The sequence below is a fragment of the Lipophrys pholis genome, assembly GCF_963383615.2.
Source record: "Lipophrys pholis genome assembly, chromosome: 1".
Lineage (NCBI taxonomy): Eukaryota > Metazoa > Chordata > Actinopteri > Blenniiformes > Blenniidae > Lipophrys > Lipophrys pholis.
Window position 1 is genome coordinate 13490356 of NC_137635.1, and position 17017 is coordinate 13507372.

Genomic DNA, 17017 nt, shown 5'->3' on the forward strand with positions numbered 1-17017 from the left:
TGCAGGTGTTTTTACATGTGACATTGTTCTTGCGTGTGTGTGTGTGTGGGTGTGTGTGTGTGTGTGTGTGTGTGTGTGTGTGTGTGTGTGTGTGTGTGTGTGTGTGTGTGTGGTGGAGTGAAATAAAAACAGGTTTGTGGGTCACAGTTAAACACGCCGAGCTTCCCTCTGTGATTGATAGACCGTCTCCATAATGTGTCCATTCATTATTCATTTGTGGACATGACAGCAGATATTTTATTCAACACACACACCACGCACGCACGTACACGCACAGACACACGTTTCACTAAAAGCAGACAGTGTTTTAGCTTCACCGCACAGAAAACATCAATTATTCACCTGTGTGTGTGTTCACTGATGGAACGCTAACTTCTTCATGTTGCTACAAACCACACACACACACACACACACACACCCACACACACGCACACACACACACACACACACACACACACCGGCACAGCTGCTGTGTAAACAGGCTGTGACCTCGTTAAGCCTCGTTAGCGCTCTCTGTGATCAGGTTTGTTTGCAGGTAATTAGTTTGTTTTGTCTCTTTGTTTGTTTTGTTGTAGTTTAATCAACAAACATGCCCACTCTCTGGAGAGCCCCTGACCAACCCCCTGCTCCTCCGCTCCTCCTCGGTCGTCACAGTGACACAGCAGCAGCAGCGATTGGCTGATTGATCAGCAGAGTTCACCTGTGATGGAGGCACGTTTTCCTCCAAACACACACTTTGTTTCCGTTTAACGATGGAGGGCGAGGAGGGGATGAAGAGACTGAGGGGAGTGAGAAGGGTGAGGACTCACCCGATGGGACAACTTCCTGTTAGTGCTGCGTCCTCACTGTTCTGGAAACCACTGTCAACGGTGGCATATGACCTCTGACCCCAGATGACCCCAGATCAGCAACCTACCAGCTCAAGGGAGAGATGGGGCTGTGGGGGGGGGGGGGGGGAGTGTTTGGTGTTTATGTAAACAGGCAAGTAAATAAAGTAAACAACAAGTTTGTGGTGAGATTTAGTGCTGAGAATTCTGACCTTCCAAGGTGTCCCCACACACACACACGATTCTGCTTGTAAACAATCCACAGGAAGTGTGTTGAACTGTGTGAGCTCTGATTGGCTGAAAGTCTCAGGAAACTTTGTAACAGTTTGTCTCATTAAGGCGGGCCAGAGGACTCCAAACGATCCAATCAGATCAGTAAGGGGGACACAGGTGGGTTAACGAGCTGGACACACACACACAGACACACACACATGCAGATCAATGGGAGGTGGATCAATAGGTGAAGTACCGATCAGCAGTAATGGAGATCATCAGTCTGAGAGAAGCAGACAAACATCTTCTCCCCATCAAACTTCAACAAGTACACTGATTAAAAAAAAACAACGGCTCAGACTTGATTTTGTCATATCAAATAATTGAATAAAGGAAAATCATGCATTTTGAAAAAAAAAAACGGGGCATGGAAATATGGATAAGCTATGAGCACAGAGTCTACACATCACCAAGAAATTCAAGTCTGTATGATTGCCAAGCATTGTGTTTTAATTGTCTGTTTACATGACAATGGTGTTCGGAGCCACTGAGGAGGAATGTTTTTGAAAACGGTTTCCAAGTTAGTCGTCTGTCCATACCAGGGGTCTCTAACCTGCGGCTGTGGAACCACAAGTGGCTCTTTAGTCCTTCTGTAGTAGCTCTCTGAAGCTTTCAGAAAATGATACATGAATAAACATCTTATTTTCATCTTATTTACACACCAGTCATTTTCAAAAGAACTCTTGGATAAAACAGAGTTTAGAAAATAACAAATGGAAAAAATTGCCAAAGCAAATATAAATGTGCAAAAATGATAAAGACGGCTTTAAAAACAAAAAAGAGAGACTACGATTACTAAAAGAAAAAAAAGATTCAAATGAGGGAAAAAGAGAGAATGGAGAGACGAAACGGCTAAGAAAATCTGAAACGTCCAAATTGTTTGAAAAAAAATGCTAAAAAAGAAGACAGGTGAAACCACTGACATTGGGTTCAAAAACCGACAATGTAATGAAATGTTTCCTATCCTAAATTGTGATTGAAACGGCAGCTTTTTATACCTACATCAAATCTATACATTAAACTTTTTAAGCTTTGTTAACCTCATTTTAAAGGTAAACGTGTTTTACATTTGATTTGGTGAAAAATGACAAAAAGAGCTCCTTTGGTCATAAAGGTCCATATGAATGTCCGCGTGTACTCCAGTGTTAACGTCTATAGTGCATTGTCCTCTCTTGTGTGTCTCCATTACAAAAACAAACAGCACCCACTATTGGCCTAACTTGAAAACTACATTGATTCAAGGTTTCTGCCATTTCCGTTTAAAGCGGCATCCTTTTCAAAACATTGTTGTGTAACTGCGAAACGCTTCTGAAGCAAAACTGCTAAAATTATTCATCTTGAAACTTTGGGGGGTTAATTTGAAAATACAATAACAAATGTATCTGAATTTAGTTTAAAGTGAAAAGAGCCAGAGACAGCAGCACATGTGATGGATTTGAAAACTGTCTTCACACGCCGTTGTAGTTGTGCTCCTGAGGGGTTCGTTCCTCTGTGGGGGTCCAGCTGGACTCAGACTGTGAGCAGAACAACATCCACTGTGATCCAGCAGAGGACAACAAAGGAGAACCACCAGGAGGAGAAGGAGGAAGAGGAGGGGGAGGAGCTGCTGCCGCTGCCACGGCAACGAGAGCTCCCTGCTCTCAATCAGGTCCTCAGGGAGACCCCTGAGCTCCAAGTGTGAAGGCTCGCTTCCAGACACACACACATGCACGCACACACACATTTTGAAAACGTTAAACCGCTTTTCCTTCTCCAGCTTTCTCTTGCTGTCATTTCATTTCCCACAATGCACCTGACCTGAACTCACTGAAACCTTGAGGTCGTCACATAGAGAGGGACATAGTTTTAACCTGCTCTGTTGATACTAAGAAAAAGAAAAGCACACCAGTTGAACCATTGATATAGAGCAGGATGGATCCAAGCTTTCATGTTCTTTACACCAAATTCTGCATGTGGAAACACAAATCATCAAGCCTTCAAGGTCTATTGTCTGGACTACGACGCTGGATTTTCTGTTATCGAGATAACTTCAAGGATTAACCCTGGGATTTCTGTACTAATAAGTTCACTCACTTCTTCTGAATGTCTAACCTGCTCCCAAGCAGGTTGTGTTCTCGATAAACGGTCAGAGCTCCGCCTCCTGACCAATCAGATCTCTTGGAAAATGACCTGTCTGGAGGATTTGTTTTAATTTTTTATATTGTCAGAGAATAATTGATCATCTAGTAATCTGGAAACTGCGCTGCAGTTTCATGTGAACGCTTATGCGTAGGTCCGGGTTGAACTACCGAGTTGATAACCTGCTTCGTAGTAATGGTTATCAGGACATCATGTGTCTGGATCAGTCAACCCAGGAAACAGAGAGATCCTGGATATGTTGATCACGGTTCGTGGTACAGGCCTCGGTTTTGGTGGTCCTGTATGAACTCGGTTTGATGTTCTTAACTGACATCTGAGACACCCGGTGCTGCACACCATCAACTTCAAGCTTCATCCTTCTGGAAAAGCTTGGTGTCACAGATGAGGGAAGGATTCAAAGTTCCGACAGAGCAAGTTGTAGGTCAAGCGCTCTCTTATTCAAAGACACAGGAGGAAATCCGATACCCAACAAAGTGGGTATTGGATCTACAGATCAACAAGAGACCGAACTGAAACCCAACTTATAAAGCAGCCACCAGGTGCAGAGAGTCACACCTTCAGGTACAGGTGAAACACATCAGGGCGGGGAACAGCAATCAGACACGAGGGAGGAAAGTCAAGGAGATTGAAATGAGAGACAGTGTGACAACTAAAACAAGAAACAAACAAGACAGAAAATGCGCACTGACACATAGATGGTCTTCACACCTTGGTTCTAACCAGTGGCTATGAGAGTCACTGTGTCTTTCTATCACCTCTAACCACTCTGCTCACTGGAGATTTCCGGTTTCTCACCATCCTCTGGAAACCCTGGAGATTGTGTGAAAATCCCAGCAGATCAACAGTTTGTCAAGTATATGAATGTCCTGCTCACTTTGACCTTCAGCAGCTTGTCTTCATCATGTCAACATACTTGAGTTAACGAGTAGTTGAAGAGATTATTACATTGTGATCACAGACTGCAATGATCACATGACATCACTTCCTCAGATCTCAACGTGGCTGAGTAGGACGGCGACGTCTGATCAGTTCTGGGGAATCTAGAGTTAAATTAAACACATAAATGGATCGGATTGCAAGAAGACTGAAAATAAGCACCAAGCTGATTTTTATTCATGTGAAAAAAAGTATTACATGTGTGAGCCCCTTGTTTACAACTGGATAGTCCATATGTGATGAGATGTGGCTCCACAGGGGGGCGCTCTCTATCTCTGAGGATTGTTAAACTGAACCGCGTGTCCAGCAGTTCAGTCTCCGAAGAGTTACCGCTGACAGAAAGGAGGCGGAGTCAGAGGAGCGACCTTTATTCACTGTGAGAAATTACATCATCAAACCAGACTCACATTAAAAACGAGAGGAAACTAACAGTGGAGCTGATGGGACGTCAGCTTTGATTGACAGCGCTAGAAATGTGTGAAGACATTCACTTTTATTTGATACAAAACGATGGTTCAGTGTGGCAGTAGACACACGCGCGCGCACACGCACACACAGACGAGATGAGGTAACATCCATCTGTACAAAATCCAGCGCATATATAAATACAGTATTTATACTCTGTATGATACAAAAACAGGTTCCCTCGGTGACGTGAGTTTCCGTGGTGACGGCGAGTTACCGTGGTGACGTCAAAATGTTCGGCCAGCTAATCACAAAACCCACAGAGAAAACATTGGGGCGGGGCTTCAGTGCTCGGGGTGGGGCTTAGAGGATAGAGGGAGGGGCTAGGAATAAAAAGACAACTCTGAACAAGACAGACGGTCACAGAAGCGTATCAGGATGCAGGACTCGACCTTACAGTGCAAGCATTAACAAAAAAAAGACAGATGGATGGGGCTAAATGGCCAAGGGGCGGGGCTTATAGGGGCAAAAAAGGTCATATTCACCATTCTTTAATTCTTTTTTCGGAGAGTTTATAAACACGACTAAAAAGTTGAGGACAGCAAGCAGCTGCTCGTTGATGGATTCCGCAGTTTGAGGTTTTTAGGGGATTAACTCCGCCCGTCACCTGGACTCAGGTTATACCTACTGCTGGTTACCACGGTGATGCAGGGAGCCAGTCAGAGGGCAGAGCTGCTTTGGTGCCTTTAAGTTCTCATCACAGGTGAAGGAAGTGATGTCAAGGCTCAGGTCTGACAGGCAGCTGAAACCTGTTGCTCATGACGTCTCTGTTTGTTGTATCCTGTCGCTGCGTGAGGCCCCGCCTCCTGAAGCAACAGCCACCTCCTCCTCCAGTGTGATTAGTGCTCGTGGCTGAGGGGGAGGAACGAGGTGAGGCAGGAAGAGGGAGGAGGAGGGCTTCTACATTGGGGGGACGACGAGGCCGGACATGGCTGCAGGGAGAATGAGACACAGGGTGTTAGTGTGACGCACACACAGTACCAAATTCTCCTTTACACGCGTGCACGCACACAGAGACACACACACGCACTGTATGCAGACTGTGTGCAGACTATATTTAAAGTGCGTACATACTGTGTGTGATTGATCTGATGAGTAAAGCAACGTGTGGATGTGGTCTGTTGTTTTTTCTCCGCAGCTGGAACTATTAATAACATTCAAACTGAATTTACTCATCGATGAACGGTGCACAGCTTGCAAATGGACAACCCCGCTCACATACACACACATGCACGCGCACACACACAGTGCAACATTTCTGCCTCAGAGGAGGTGGAGAGCAGCATGAATATTTAACACTCTACAAACCTCTCTGTCAGAAACACTGACATCACACACACTGACTGCCTCTGTGTGTGTGTGTGTGTGTGTGTGTGTGTGTGTGTGTGTGTGTGTGTGTGTGTGTGTGTGTGTGTGTGTGTGTGTGTGTGTGTGTGTGTGTAAAGGATGTATCTGTGGGTTGTAGTGAATAAAACATGGATTGGCCTGTCACTCTTCATGCAGTACTAACAGGACTCAGGTTACCCACCCCACAACTAAGTGTGTGTGTGTGTGTGTGTGTGTGTGTGTTTGTTTTGTAGTTCGCCGTAGAAAATCAAAATATAAATGTTCATCTTGAAATTGAGGAGGGAATGAAGAGGAAGGTGAAGAGGAGGAGTAAAGATGTAGAGGAGGTGCACAGGAGGTAAGAAGAGGAGTAGAGGCAGTGCAGAGGAGATTTAGTGGAGGTGAAGAAGAGGTGGAGAAGAGGGAGGTGAAGATGAGGTATAGAGGAGGAGTAAAGGTGTAGAGGGAGACTAGAGAAAGCGAAGGCGAAGAAGTGAAGATGGGGAGTATAGGAGGTGTGGAGGAGGCCCAGTCTCACCCTGCAGCCCGTTGCCGTTGTTGGCGGAGCAGTTAGGAGGAGGAGGAGACGCCGGAGGCCTGACGACTGGAGCGAAGGCGCTCTTCTGTTTGACGGCGGCGGAGAAGGAGAAGACTCCGTGGGAGGAGTTACAGTTGGACACGGCCATGGTGGGACTGGACGGGACCACTGAAACACACACCGGTACAACCATCACTAACCACAAGCATAACTAGTTGACGACCCTAATTAGGTTACCATGACAACGTTTAACAAACAGAACTTGTTTCAACTGAAGTTTAATGAAAACAATCAATTCAGCCCGATTAACTAGATAGAACAAGTTCACTCCACCACTGCAGGCGTGGAGAAACTACTGTTAGTACTGGTGGTATTTACAGCAGTACTGAAGTATTTACAGTTGTACAGGGGTGTGTACCTTGATACTTACTGCCATAAGGAGAGGTTGCCGTGGAGCCGTTGAGGAAACCCGGTGACGTCGCCACGCCGATGTTTGGCATGCCGCTGTTTCCGTATCCATTCATGCTGCTGCTGACGGTGTTGCCATAGTTACTCTGCTGGGGGGTGGAGCTCGGCACGTATCCCCGCGGCGACACGCTGCTGGTGTTACGACTGTAACCGACTGAGACGACACCAAGGCTTATAATACACTGATTACAAGTGCGCTTCACAGTGTAAGTACTTGGGTAACACTTGTACCTTGTGTGGTCTCGGACACGTTGACAGCTAGCTGTCCGCTGAAAGAGTTGACTCCCATCATGCCATGGGACGTGGCGTTGCCTAGCGACGGGATCTGATTGTGGTTCCTGGGGACGCTGTAAAGAGCTTCGGCGATGTCGGCCGCTCGCTTCAGGATGATCTCCTGCTCAGAAAACACAACATCAACAACACAATCAACATCAACATCAACAAAATCAACATTAACAACAAGATGGAATTTAACCAGTCTGATCATTTATTTTAACATGTTACCATTACAGCTACGAGCTCACTTTGTTTATGACAGGATTTTGTGTGTTTGACAAACTCAAAAAACACACACACACGCGCACGGAGTTGTTGTCACTACAGTTACATTTACATTATTTTACAACCTCTGCTCAAGGTTACACTTTCAATTCCACAAACCTGTGTGTGTGTGCGTGTGTGTGTGTGTGTGTGTGTGCGTGCGTGCGTGCGTGCGTGCGTGCGTGCATTATTAACTGGTGGGTTTAGAAGCGTGTCGGAGGGTCGGGGAGGATGGAGGGAATGTAAAGAATTCCCCTCCTCCATCAGTGTTTCAGGGAAACACTCATAAACCTGCAGGAGGAGGAGATGAAAGAGGAACTGAAGGAGAAGGAGGTGAAGGAGGAGGAGTGAAGGAATGAAGGATGTATTAAATGAAGAGGAAGTAAAGGCAGAGGCGGAGGTAAAAGAGGAAGAGGTGAAAGAGTATTTAAAGGAGGAGTCAGGCTTAAAGTTTGGCTCAGGGTTGTGTACTTTGCACACTTCAATCCCATACACTTACATATACGTGTGTGTGTGTGTGTGTGTGTGTGTGTGTGTGTGCACATAGTTCAAGAAAGATTACCTGGTTGTTATGAGGCATCCCGTACAGCGCCTCCACCAGGTCAGCCGCTCGCTTCAACAGCACCTCCTAAAATGAGTAGAGGGAGCAGGAGGAGAAAGAGGAACAGAGGGAAGAGGAGAAGAAGGAGCAGGAAGACAAGAGGGAAGAGGAGGTGTTAATCTAAGTAACCTTGGAGCTAACGGTGATAGCCGCAACGCTAAAGGAGTTAACATACAGCAAACCACTCCACTCCTGTTATAACACTGACAAAAAGCTGTGTGTGTGTGTGTGTGTGTGTGTGTGTGTGTGTGTGTGTAATCATGCAGTGAGAGAACAATGCTTCATTTAGTCTTTATCTTAATTAAACACTCTCAGTTAATCTGCTGCTTTTCATTACAAACTTCTTCAGGAAGCTTTTCAATTAACCCCGCCCCCTCTCTTTCCTCCTCCTCTTCATCTTCCTCCCTCCATCCTCCTCCCCTTCATCCCTCCATCATCTTCCTCCTCATTTCTCCCCGTCTTCATCCCTCAACCCTCTTCCTCCTTATTCCTCCATCCTTCTCATCCCTCCACCCTTATCCTCACCCTCATCCCTCCTTCTCCACTTTCCTTCCTCCATCCTCCTCCTACTCCTCATTCCTCCCCCTGCTTCTCATTCTTCCATCCGCCTCCCCATCTTCATCCCTCCATCATTTTCCTGCTCCACGTCTCTTCTTCTTCCTCATTCCTTAATCCCAGTCTTCATTTCATCCCTCCATTCTCCTCTTTCATTTATTCTTATTCTTTGGACTGGTATTTCTATTTTTAATGTCACTTAAATAAGTGATTAACAACATTATTGTTAATATTATATTATTATTATTATCATTATTATTATTATATGATAAAATAATAAGCTATCAGTTTGTTTCTGTCTTCACTTCCTTCCTCTTCTGTCTCTCCTTTCATAAATGTGATCAGCTGTGATTTACAGCCACTTTAACGCACTTTGTCACCTCGTTGTGTGTGTGTGTGTGTGTGTGTGTGTGTGTGTGTGTGTGTGTGTGTGTGTGTGTGTGTGTGTAATACACGTGCTGAGAGGGGAAGTCATTTATGTGAAGTGTCTTTCAGCCTGCGGTCGTCTTTAATCAGCTCGTTTATGCAGAGCGACACTTGAGTGTGTGACGGCACACACACCCACACACACACACACACACACACACACACACACACACACACACACACACACACACACACACACACACACACACACACAGAGTACTTGTTGGGACAAATGAAAGCCTGATTATTACATGTGTTTCATTGTTACGCAGTGAGATGACAAGCAGCTCGCGCACACACACACACGTACACACACAGACAGGGATGGAAGAGGTTACTGCAGCGATGAGCTGGAGGTGGCGGTGTCAACATAGAGGTGGAAACCAATTATTGTTTAACCCCCCCCACCCCCCCACGCACGCGCGCGCGCACACACGTCTTGAAGCCTCTGCAGTCATAAATTCACATTAGCAATGACAGCAACATGAAGCATTCTATAAACACATACCAACAACTACTACAATAATAATAATAATAATAATAATATTAATAATATTAATAATTTAGGAGCGCTGATACTCCAATCTACTATTTTGAATGGTAGAATTTCTTCACTGTCAGAAATGAATTTATGGGGGGCACATAAACACCCATCAGTCTGCGGCAGTTTGTAACTTGATGGAAGAACGACAGAAACACAACCACTACACCAGTTCTTCATCCATCAGATAAGAGGAGCACTGATAATCTCTGATTGTGTGTGTGTGTGTGTGTGTGTGTGTGTGTGTGTGTGTGTGTGTGTGTGTGTGTGTGTGTGTGTGTGTGTGTGTGTGTGTGTGTGTGTGTGTGTGCGTGTGTGTCAATCTCCTTTCTTGCCACATGGCTGCACTCACTGATTACCTGATTTGACTGTTTCAACCTCCCTGTTTGCCAATGGGCTTTACACACACACACACACACACACACACACACACACACACACACACACACACACACACACACACACACACACACACACACACACACACACACACACACACACACACACACACACACACACACACACACACACACACACAGCATTGCTTTTATTCAATCATTTCTTGTGTTTTTCTAAGTTTAACGTTCAGCTATGTGTGTTTGAGTTTATTTCCACACAGGAAGCTTACACAACTGACTCAAATTAACTTGTAGTCATACGAGAGTTTCAGTTCTTTATGGATGTTTTTGTGTCACATTTGTGCCTTAAAATATAAAATAGTCAACAATAGATTTTATTCGATCTCGATGACGTTGCATTTTGGATGTAATCTCATGTTGTTTTTTCGATCAGAGAGAGACTTCCTGTTTGCACGGTTAGCAAAATTAGCAGTTCGCTCCACAGCTAATGCTAAGCTTAAAGGGAAAAATATCTGGGAACCACTGAGGTCAGGGGTCAGCAAAGCAAGCCTAAACAAACGTTTGTCTACAAGAGCCAGTTTACAGACAGTCTGCAAGACCTGGTCTACAGACTGTCCTCAGGACCAGAGACCTGTACTACGAACGGTGATCAACATATCCAGGATCTCTCTGTTTCCTGGGTTGACTGATCCAGACACACGATCCTGATCACCGTTACTAAGAAGCAGGTTATCAACTCGCTGGTTCAACCCAGACCTACGTGTGCGTTCACATGAAAGGGGCGGAGTTTTCAGCATCTGACCAATCACACACCCAGAGAAACTCTGCAGAGCAGTTTACAGATTACTGAAGGATCAGTTATTCTCTGGGAATATGAAGAATTAAAACACATCCACCAGGATAGAAGCAACACTGCTGCCGCGTCCAAAACCAAACTAATTCTGACTTGTCAATGTGTGATTTTATGAGATCATAAGATATTAATTCATGGGCGATATTAACGGACAGCACGTCAGTCAGATCACTCAGTTTCACTTTATTAGAGCAGAAACGTGTCGGGCTGAACTTCCTCACTGCTCTTCTTTTAGTTTAGATTTTACATCCAGTTGTTTTGAGACTGAGTTTCTCTTGTGTTGGAATATTATTTCATCACCACGACGGCACGAGTAGTTCTGCGTTCCATAAATTCACGTTTCTGCAGTTCTGTCAGCGTGATCATTATTATTAACCTCATTATTACAGATCAACCCTCGTGGAGAAAAACAGACTTGGAACAAGTCAAGAACAGAAACATCCTTCAAAGCCTCAGTGACCAGGATTTATTTCATTATGTCAAAAAGATCGCTCTAAATACTTCCTCATCTCATCTCAGCTGCAGCTCAGTGCTGAACCCGCACACCAATCACCATCGTTTAAGAATGGGCAGGTCATTTTCCTAGAGATCTGATTGGTCAGGAGGCGGAGCTCTGACCGTTTATCCAGAACATAACCTGCTCCAGAGCAGTTGGCGGGTGATTTATCCGAGTAAGAAGAGCACGAGCGTCGTAGTACTGAACACCCAGGGTGAATCCCTGAAGTTATCTCGATAAAAGAAAATCCAGCGCTGTAGTACAGACCTCAGGAGTGAATGAAGACAGGACATGCTTGTGTTTTGTGTAGAAGAGGTTCTATCAGCACACACGCACGCACGCACGCACGCACACACACACATACATACATACACAGGTAAACAGCAGAGTCAGTAGATGTTATCTGGACTCGGAGCGGCCAACCAGAACACAGACTGATGGAAAAAAACACCAACAATAATCACTTATTGTGCGTCTGTGTTTGTGTAGGAGGAATGACTTTGTGTGTGTGTGTGTGCTTGTGTGGTACCTTGGGCAGCCTCTCGGGGTCTCCGGGATGACGGGGGATGACCTTCTGTAACCTCTGGAAGCCGTAATCGATGGTGGGCTCGTTTAAAGCTGCGCAGGACATTCACTGGTTAGTTTATTCATGTGTTCATCAGGTTCACTCACAGGAAACAAAAGACATCAAACCATCAGAGGGGAGCGTTGAGGGCTCACCCGCCTGTACACAGCTCTTATCAGAAATCCTAATTTCACCCACGTTTCAAGCCACCTCCACCCGCTCTCCATGTTCTCATGAAGAACCACCGCCACCCTCTCCATGATATTCTCATGAAACAACATGACCTTTAGACCTGCTTGTGGCCACCAGACTTCCAAATGCCTCCATAATTGTCATGCACTCACGCTTAAGTTTTTATTTGATTTTATGGATTCATAACTTTTAATCTTTAATTATTGATTAACTATTGTTATTCTGATTGTTTCTTTCTGATCTGTTCTGCTCCTTTAGACAGACAGACGGACAGACGGACAGAGAGAGAGACAGATAAATAGACAGAGAGAGAGAGAGAGCTCTGCCACAATCTACACAGTAAACCCACTGGTAGGTGATAAATCTGAGCGTCAGTGAATGCAGCAGAGCAACGCGAGCAAAGTGTGTGCGTGTGTGTGTGTGTGTGTGTGTGTGTGTGTGTGTGTGTGTGTGTGTGTGTGTGTGTGTGTGTGTGTGTGTGTGTGTGTGTGTGTGTGAGAGAGAAGTGCATAAATCATAATCCCGTCTTGGTGCATTTAACAAGCTTTAGACTGACTCTCCTATACATCACAAACTGTGTGTGTGTGTGTGTGTGTGTGTGTGTTTGTGTTCAGTCCTTGAAGGCTCACAGGGCGTAACAGGCAGCAGTTAGAGGAGTGTGTTAGCTCTCAGATGTCTGTGTTATGTGCTATAAGTGACTGTGACCTTGTGTTGTTACACGTGTGTGTGCGTGCGTGTCTCTTACTTTCTCTTTAAATCTGCAAATTCTGTTTAAAGCGTTCACTCAGTCAACACAGATTTGAAGCCCTCACAGATTTCTACAATGTTCTCAGTGTACTGTTATCTGATTGGTTAATTGTGTGTGTGAATCAGCACAGTAAAAGGTGATCAATAGGTAGTAATGTGGCGTTACCGCGGTAACATCTTTTTTTTTAACGACCGATGACAAAGTTTCATTAGTTTGAAGACGACAGGTCAGACGTATAGGTGGAGAAATCTTATCTTCATCGCTATGATTGAGTCACACAGATTGTGTGTGTGTGTGTGTGTGTGTGTGTGTGTGTGTGTGTGTGTGTGTGTGTGTGTGTGTGTGTGTGTGTGTGTGTGTGTGTGTGTGTGTTTTAGCTGCTCACAGTTGAGGATTATTGGGCGTTAAATGTGCATAGTTATTCCGACTGAAGTATCAACACACACATGTATCAACACACACACACACACACACACACACACACACACACACACACACACACACACACACACACACACACACACACACACACACACACACACACACACACACACACACACACACACAAAGGAGAGCGCAAGAGATAAAGTGCGCAGACAGAGAAAAATGGTTTTTCTAAGACACAGAGTTATGGCTGACAGCTGTCAGACAGATGTTTGCAGAGGAGTCAGATAAACACGTTCAACTCGGTTCTCAAAGGAATCATCCTCACATATTAAACAGAGCAGAGTGGATCTCTGCTGATAGAACCCTGCGTCACGTTGCACATTGAGCATCCTGAAGGTTTCTCGCGCTCGCTTTGAGACGTCTTCACTTTCTCATCCTGAAACTTTATAAACTTCCAAAGTCCCTCCTCTGGAACTGTGAACATGTAAGCTGGTGAGACTTTCCTGGGATTGTTTAACAATCTTAGATGTCTTAATTAGTAGTAAAAAAAACATTTCTGACAGGTTGATTACCCTCAGAAATCCTAAAGATATGTAACCTTTCTAATAGTAATAACTAATTTCTTCTGTGTGGATTGAAGGAATCAGCATGTGGCACTAACATAGAACTCATACCAGCCCGTGATTGGCTGCAAAGTCATCCAATCAGAGGGCAGATGTGTTACCTGTGTAGACGAAGCGTCCCGGCGCCCCTTTACAGAACTGCTTGGACTTGTAGGACAGCGTGACCTCCACCACGCCGGGAATGTGCCGAGGAGGAGTCTGCACCCGGATCGCATGAGGAGTGATTAGCTGTTGGGACAAGACAGGAGTCACACAAATTCTCAGCGGGTCACTCTGTGTGTGTGTGTGTGTATTAGTTTGTGTGTGTGTGTTACCTCGCTCCAGACCAACATGGTGCCAAACACCACCTGCAGTCCATCGAAGAAGTTGTCTCCGATGAGGATGACTGTGGCTCCACCTGTCGTCCAGCCTTCACTGGGACTGATGGCTTTAATACAGGGGGTAGCTGCTGGAGAGACACACACACACACACACACACACACACACACACACACACACACACACACACACACACACACACACACACACACACACACACACACCCACACACACATACACACACACACACAGACTTATAATGTAATTTTTTGATTTAATTGGGTCATGACTTTTATCCTCTTTAGTTCACCAACACGCACACATGAACATGTACATGAAAAAGTGAAAAGACACGGGCACGTACGCACACGCACGCACGCACACACACACACACACACACTTTCTCTTGGCCGGTAATGACTAACTTCTCTCTCTTCTTTCAAGTGAAGCTGTAGATTAATTATAAAGTGAAATGAAAGCAGAGCATCTGTGTGTGTGTGTGTGTGTGTGTGTGTGTGTGTGTGTGTGTGTGTGTGTGTGTGTGTGTGTGTGTTATATTAGAGCTGCTGGCCTCTGTTCTCTTCACTTTGACAGAAATGAAATCTGAGTTTGACTTTAGATCCAGAGAAGAGATTTCACTTTAGTTTGGAGCCACGGTGATGCAGAGCTGCTAGTAGTAGCATTAGCATTGGCCTGGTTATTTTGAATTTGTAACATAAGTTTGAGTGAAGGAAAGCTGAGTTTACTTTACTCATCAAATGTTCTTGATTGACAGACATTTTTGAACTGCACGTCAACTCATTTTAAATGTCATTCTAAGTGCAGCAGCAGTCGTCAACTCCTCTTCCTCCTCCTCTTCCTCCTCCTTCCCTGTGAATCTTTAAAATGTGTTTCATGTGAATCCGGAGCCTTTAAAGTGAGAGAGGTTCAAACCCACGGGACTCTGCTGCACTCTGATTGGGAGGCCTGGTTTCTATGGCGACTCTCTTTAATTAGGAGGGCAATTAAAGGGGTTGAACGTCCTGCACATACGTGTGCGCGCACACACACACACACACACACACACACACACACACACACACACACACACACACACACACACACACACACACACACACACACACACACGCCGCGCACACACACTGTCCTCTGGAGACTCGAAGGCATTGGGTCTTCCTACCCACAATGCACCAGGGTGATTTCTGTTCACAGAGTTGCTCTGCTGCTCTTCAGAGCAGACTGAGAGCGACTCTGAACATCCTCAGACTGCTGTGACTTTTGTCTGAGGTCACTTCCTGTTCGCCCTGTCACTTCCTGCAGCAGGAGGCAGTGAATGATCACAAACTGACCCAGCAGACCTGATAAAAGCTAAAATTCTAAAAGCTGTGATTAGCCCCCAGGTCTGTCTCTAATTGGCTCCTCCCTCATTGACCTGACCCACACTCATGAGCAGGGTCGCTATGACATCAGAGAGGCGCTAGCTGCTGATTGGTTGAGATGGTAAAGTGAAGACCTACCCTCAGATGGGTCCAGTCGCCGGGCACGACGGCCATGTTTGGAGTTGTTGTGTACAAACATGTTGTCGGAGACGGCGAGAACGTGACCGTCCACGTTCACCGTGGTCGACACCACCACCTGAAATACACAGAGAACTTTGTTTACAAGCAGCAGAACGACAGAAACTGCGCCAGTATTGAGACGTCCTGAACATACGGTGATGGGACGATATCATTCTACAGCTCTCTGTCAGACTTTCAAACAATTTAGAAGATAAACCAGCCGTCTTAAAGAGCAATCATGGCCCCGCCCCCTTTCTGTGACATCATTGCCCCTGACAGGCAGTAGCTTGTGGTCATCCATCATCCCCGGCCAGTTGCCGTGGCGAGGTTGTTGCCGTTGATCCATGGCGTCGGAGCAGAAGGTCGATTCGAGGTGTCCTCTCTGTCGTCACGGCAACTAAGCAGGACATCCTTCACCCTGCTGTCGCCACGACAACCACAGAGGAGTCAGCAGGCTTCACCTGACTTCACCTGTCTTCCCTCCTCCTCCTCCTCCTCCTCCTCCTCATCTCTAGGTTTAACTGGACTGAACATCCTGCCAGCTCAAGCAGCTCAGTGTGTGTGTGTGTGTGTGTGTGTGTGTGTGTGTGTGTGTGTGTGTGTGTGTGTGTGTGTGTGTGTGTGTGTGTGTGTGTGTGTGTGAGAGACAGAGTCAAACAGCAGTGAAGAGTATTGATGCTTCGTCTCGTCTGTCTTCACACAGCAGACGTTTTACCTCGGACATATACTTCCTAGAAGGTTCTCTCTCTCTCTCTCTCTCTCTCTCTCTCTCTCTCTCTCTCTCTCTCTCTGTCTCTGTCACTCACTCACCCACTCTGGACTACAGTATGTTCCAGTCCTCATGGTGGTTTCCAGAGCTGATTGCAGCATGTGGTTCTCAGAGTGCTGCCCCCTGGAGGTTCCTATGTTTCTAAAAGTAGAATGTGAGGCAGAGCTTCTGCTATCAGACTCCTCTCATATGGAACATCTCCCAGTTTCATTAAGGGAGCCTGACACAGTCTCTACTTTTAATGTCAAACCTTTCGATTTAATAAAGCTTACAGTTAGGGCAGGTTCAGGCCACCCTGGACCATTTTCTAGTGAAGCTGCTGTAGGTTCACACTGCTGGGAGACCTTAACTGCACCTGTTCTTTCCTGTCTCACTCTCAACTCAGTAATGTTTCACGACTGCATGTCACTAACAATCTGCCTCTCTCCTGTAGTAGCTCTCTCTCTCTCTCTCTCTCTCTCTCTCTCTCTCTCTCTCTCTCTCTCTCTCTCCTTCTGTTGCTCTTTCACAGAT

At 45.6% G+C, this 17017-nt stretch overlaps 1 protein-coding gene across 1 annotated transcript in view; it reads right to left on the reverse strand.

Moving 5' to 3' along the window:
- Positions 1–4528: 4528 nt before the first annotated feature.
- ebf3a (EBF transcription factor 3a) overlaps positions 4529–17017 on the reverse strand; it is a gene marked incomplete at its 5' end in the record, with an annotated part of 25983 nt that continues 13494 nt past the window's right edge. The window contains 9 exons of the mRNA XM_080476741.1: positions 4529–5572; positions 6505–6672; positions 6935–7126; positions 7204–7366; positions 8075–8140; positions 11873–11961; positions 13960–14086; positions 14173–14306; positions 15694–15811. Of these exons, the coding sequence (XP_080332867.1) occupies positions 5541–5572; positions 6505–6672; positions 6935–7126; positions 7204–7366; positions 8075–8140; positions 11873–11961; positions 13960–14086; positions 14173–14306; positions 15694–15811 (1089 nt within the window). The 3' untranslated portion in view covers positions 4529–5540. The remainder of the gene's footprint in view (positions 5573–6504; positions 6673–6934; positions 7127–7203; positions 7367–8074; positions 8141–11872; positions 11962–13959; positions 14087–14172; positions 14307–15693; positions 15812–17017) is intronic.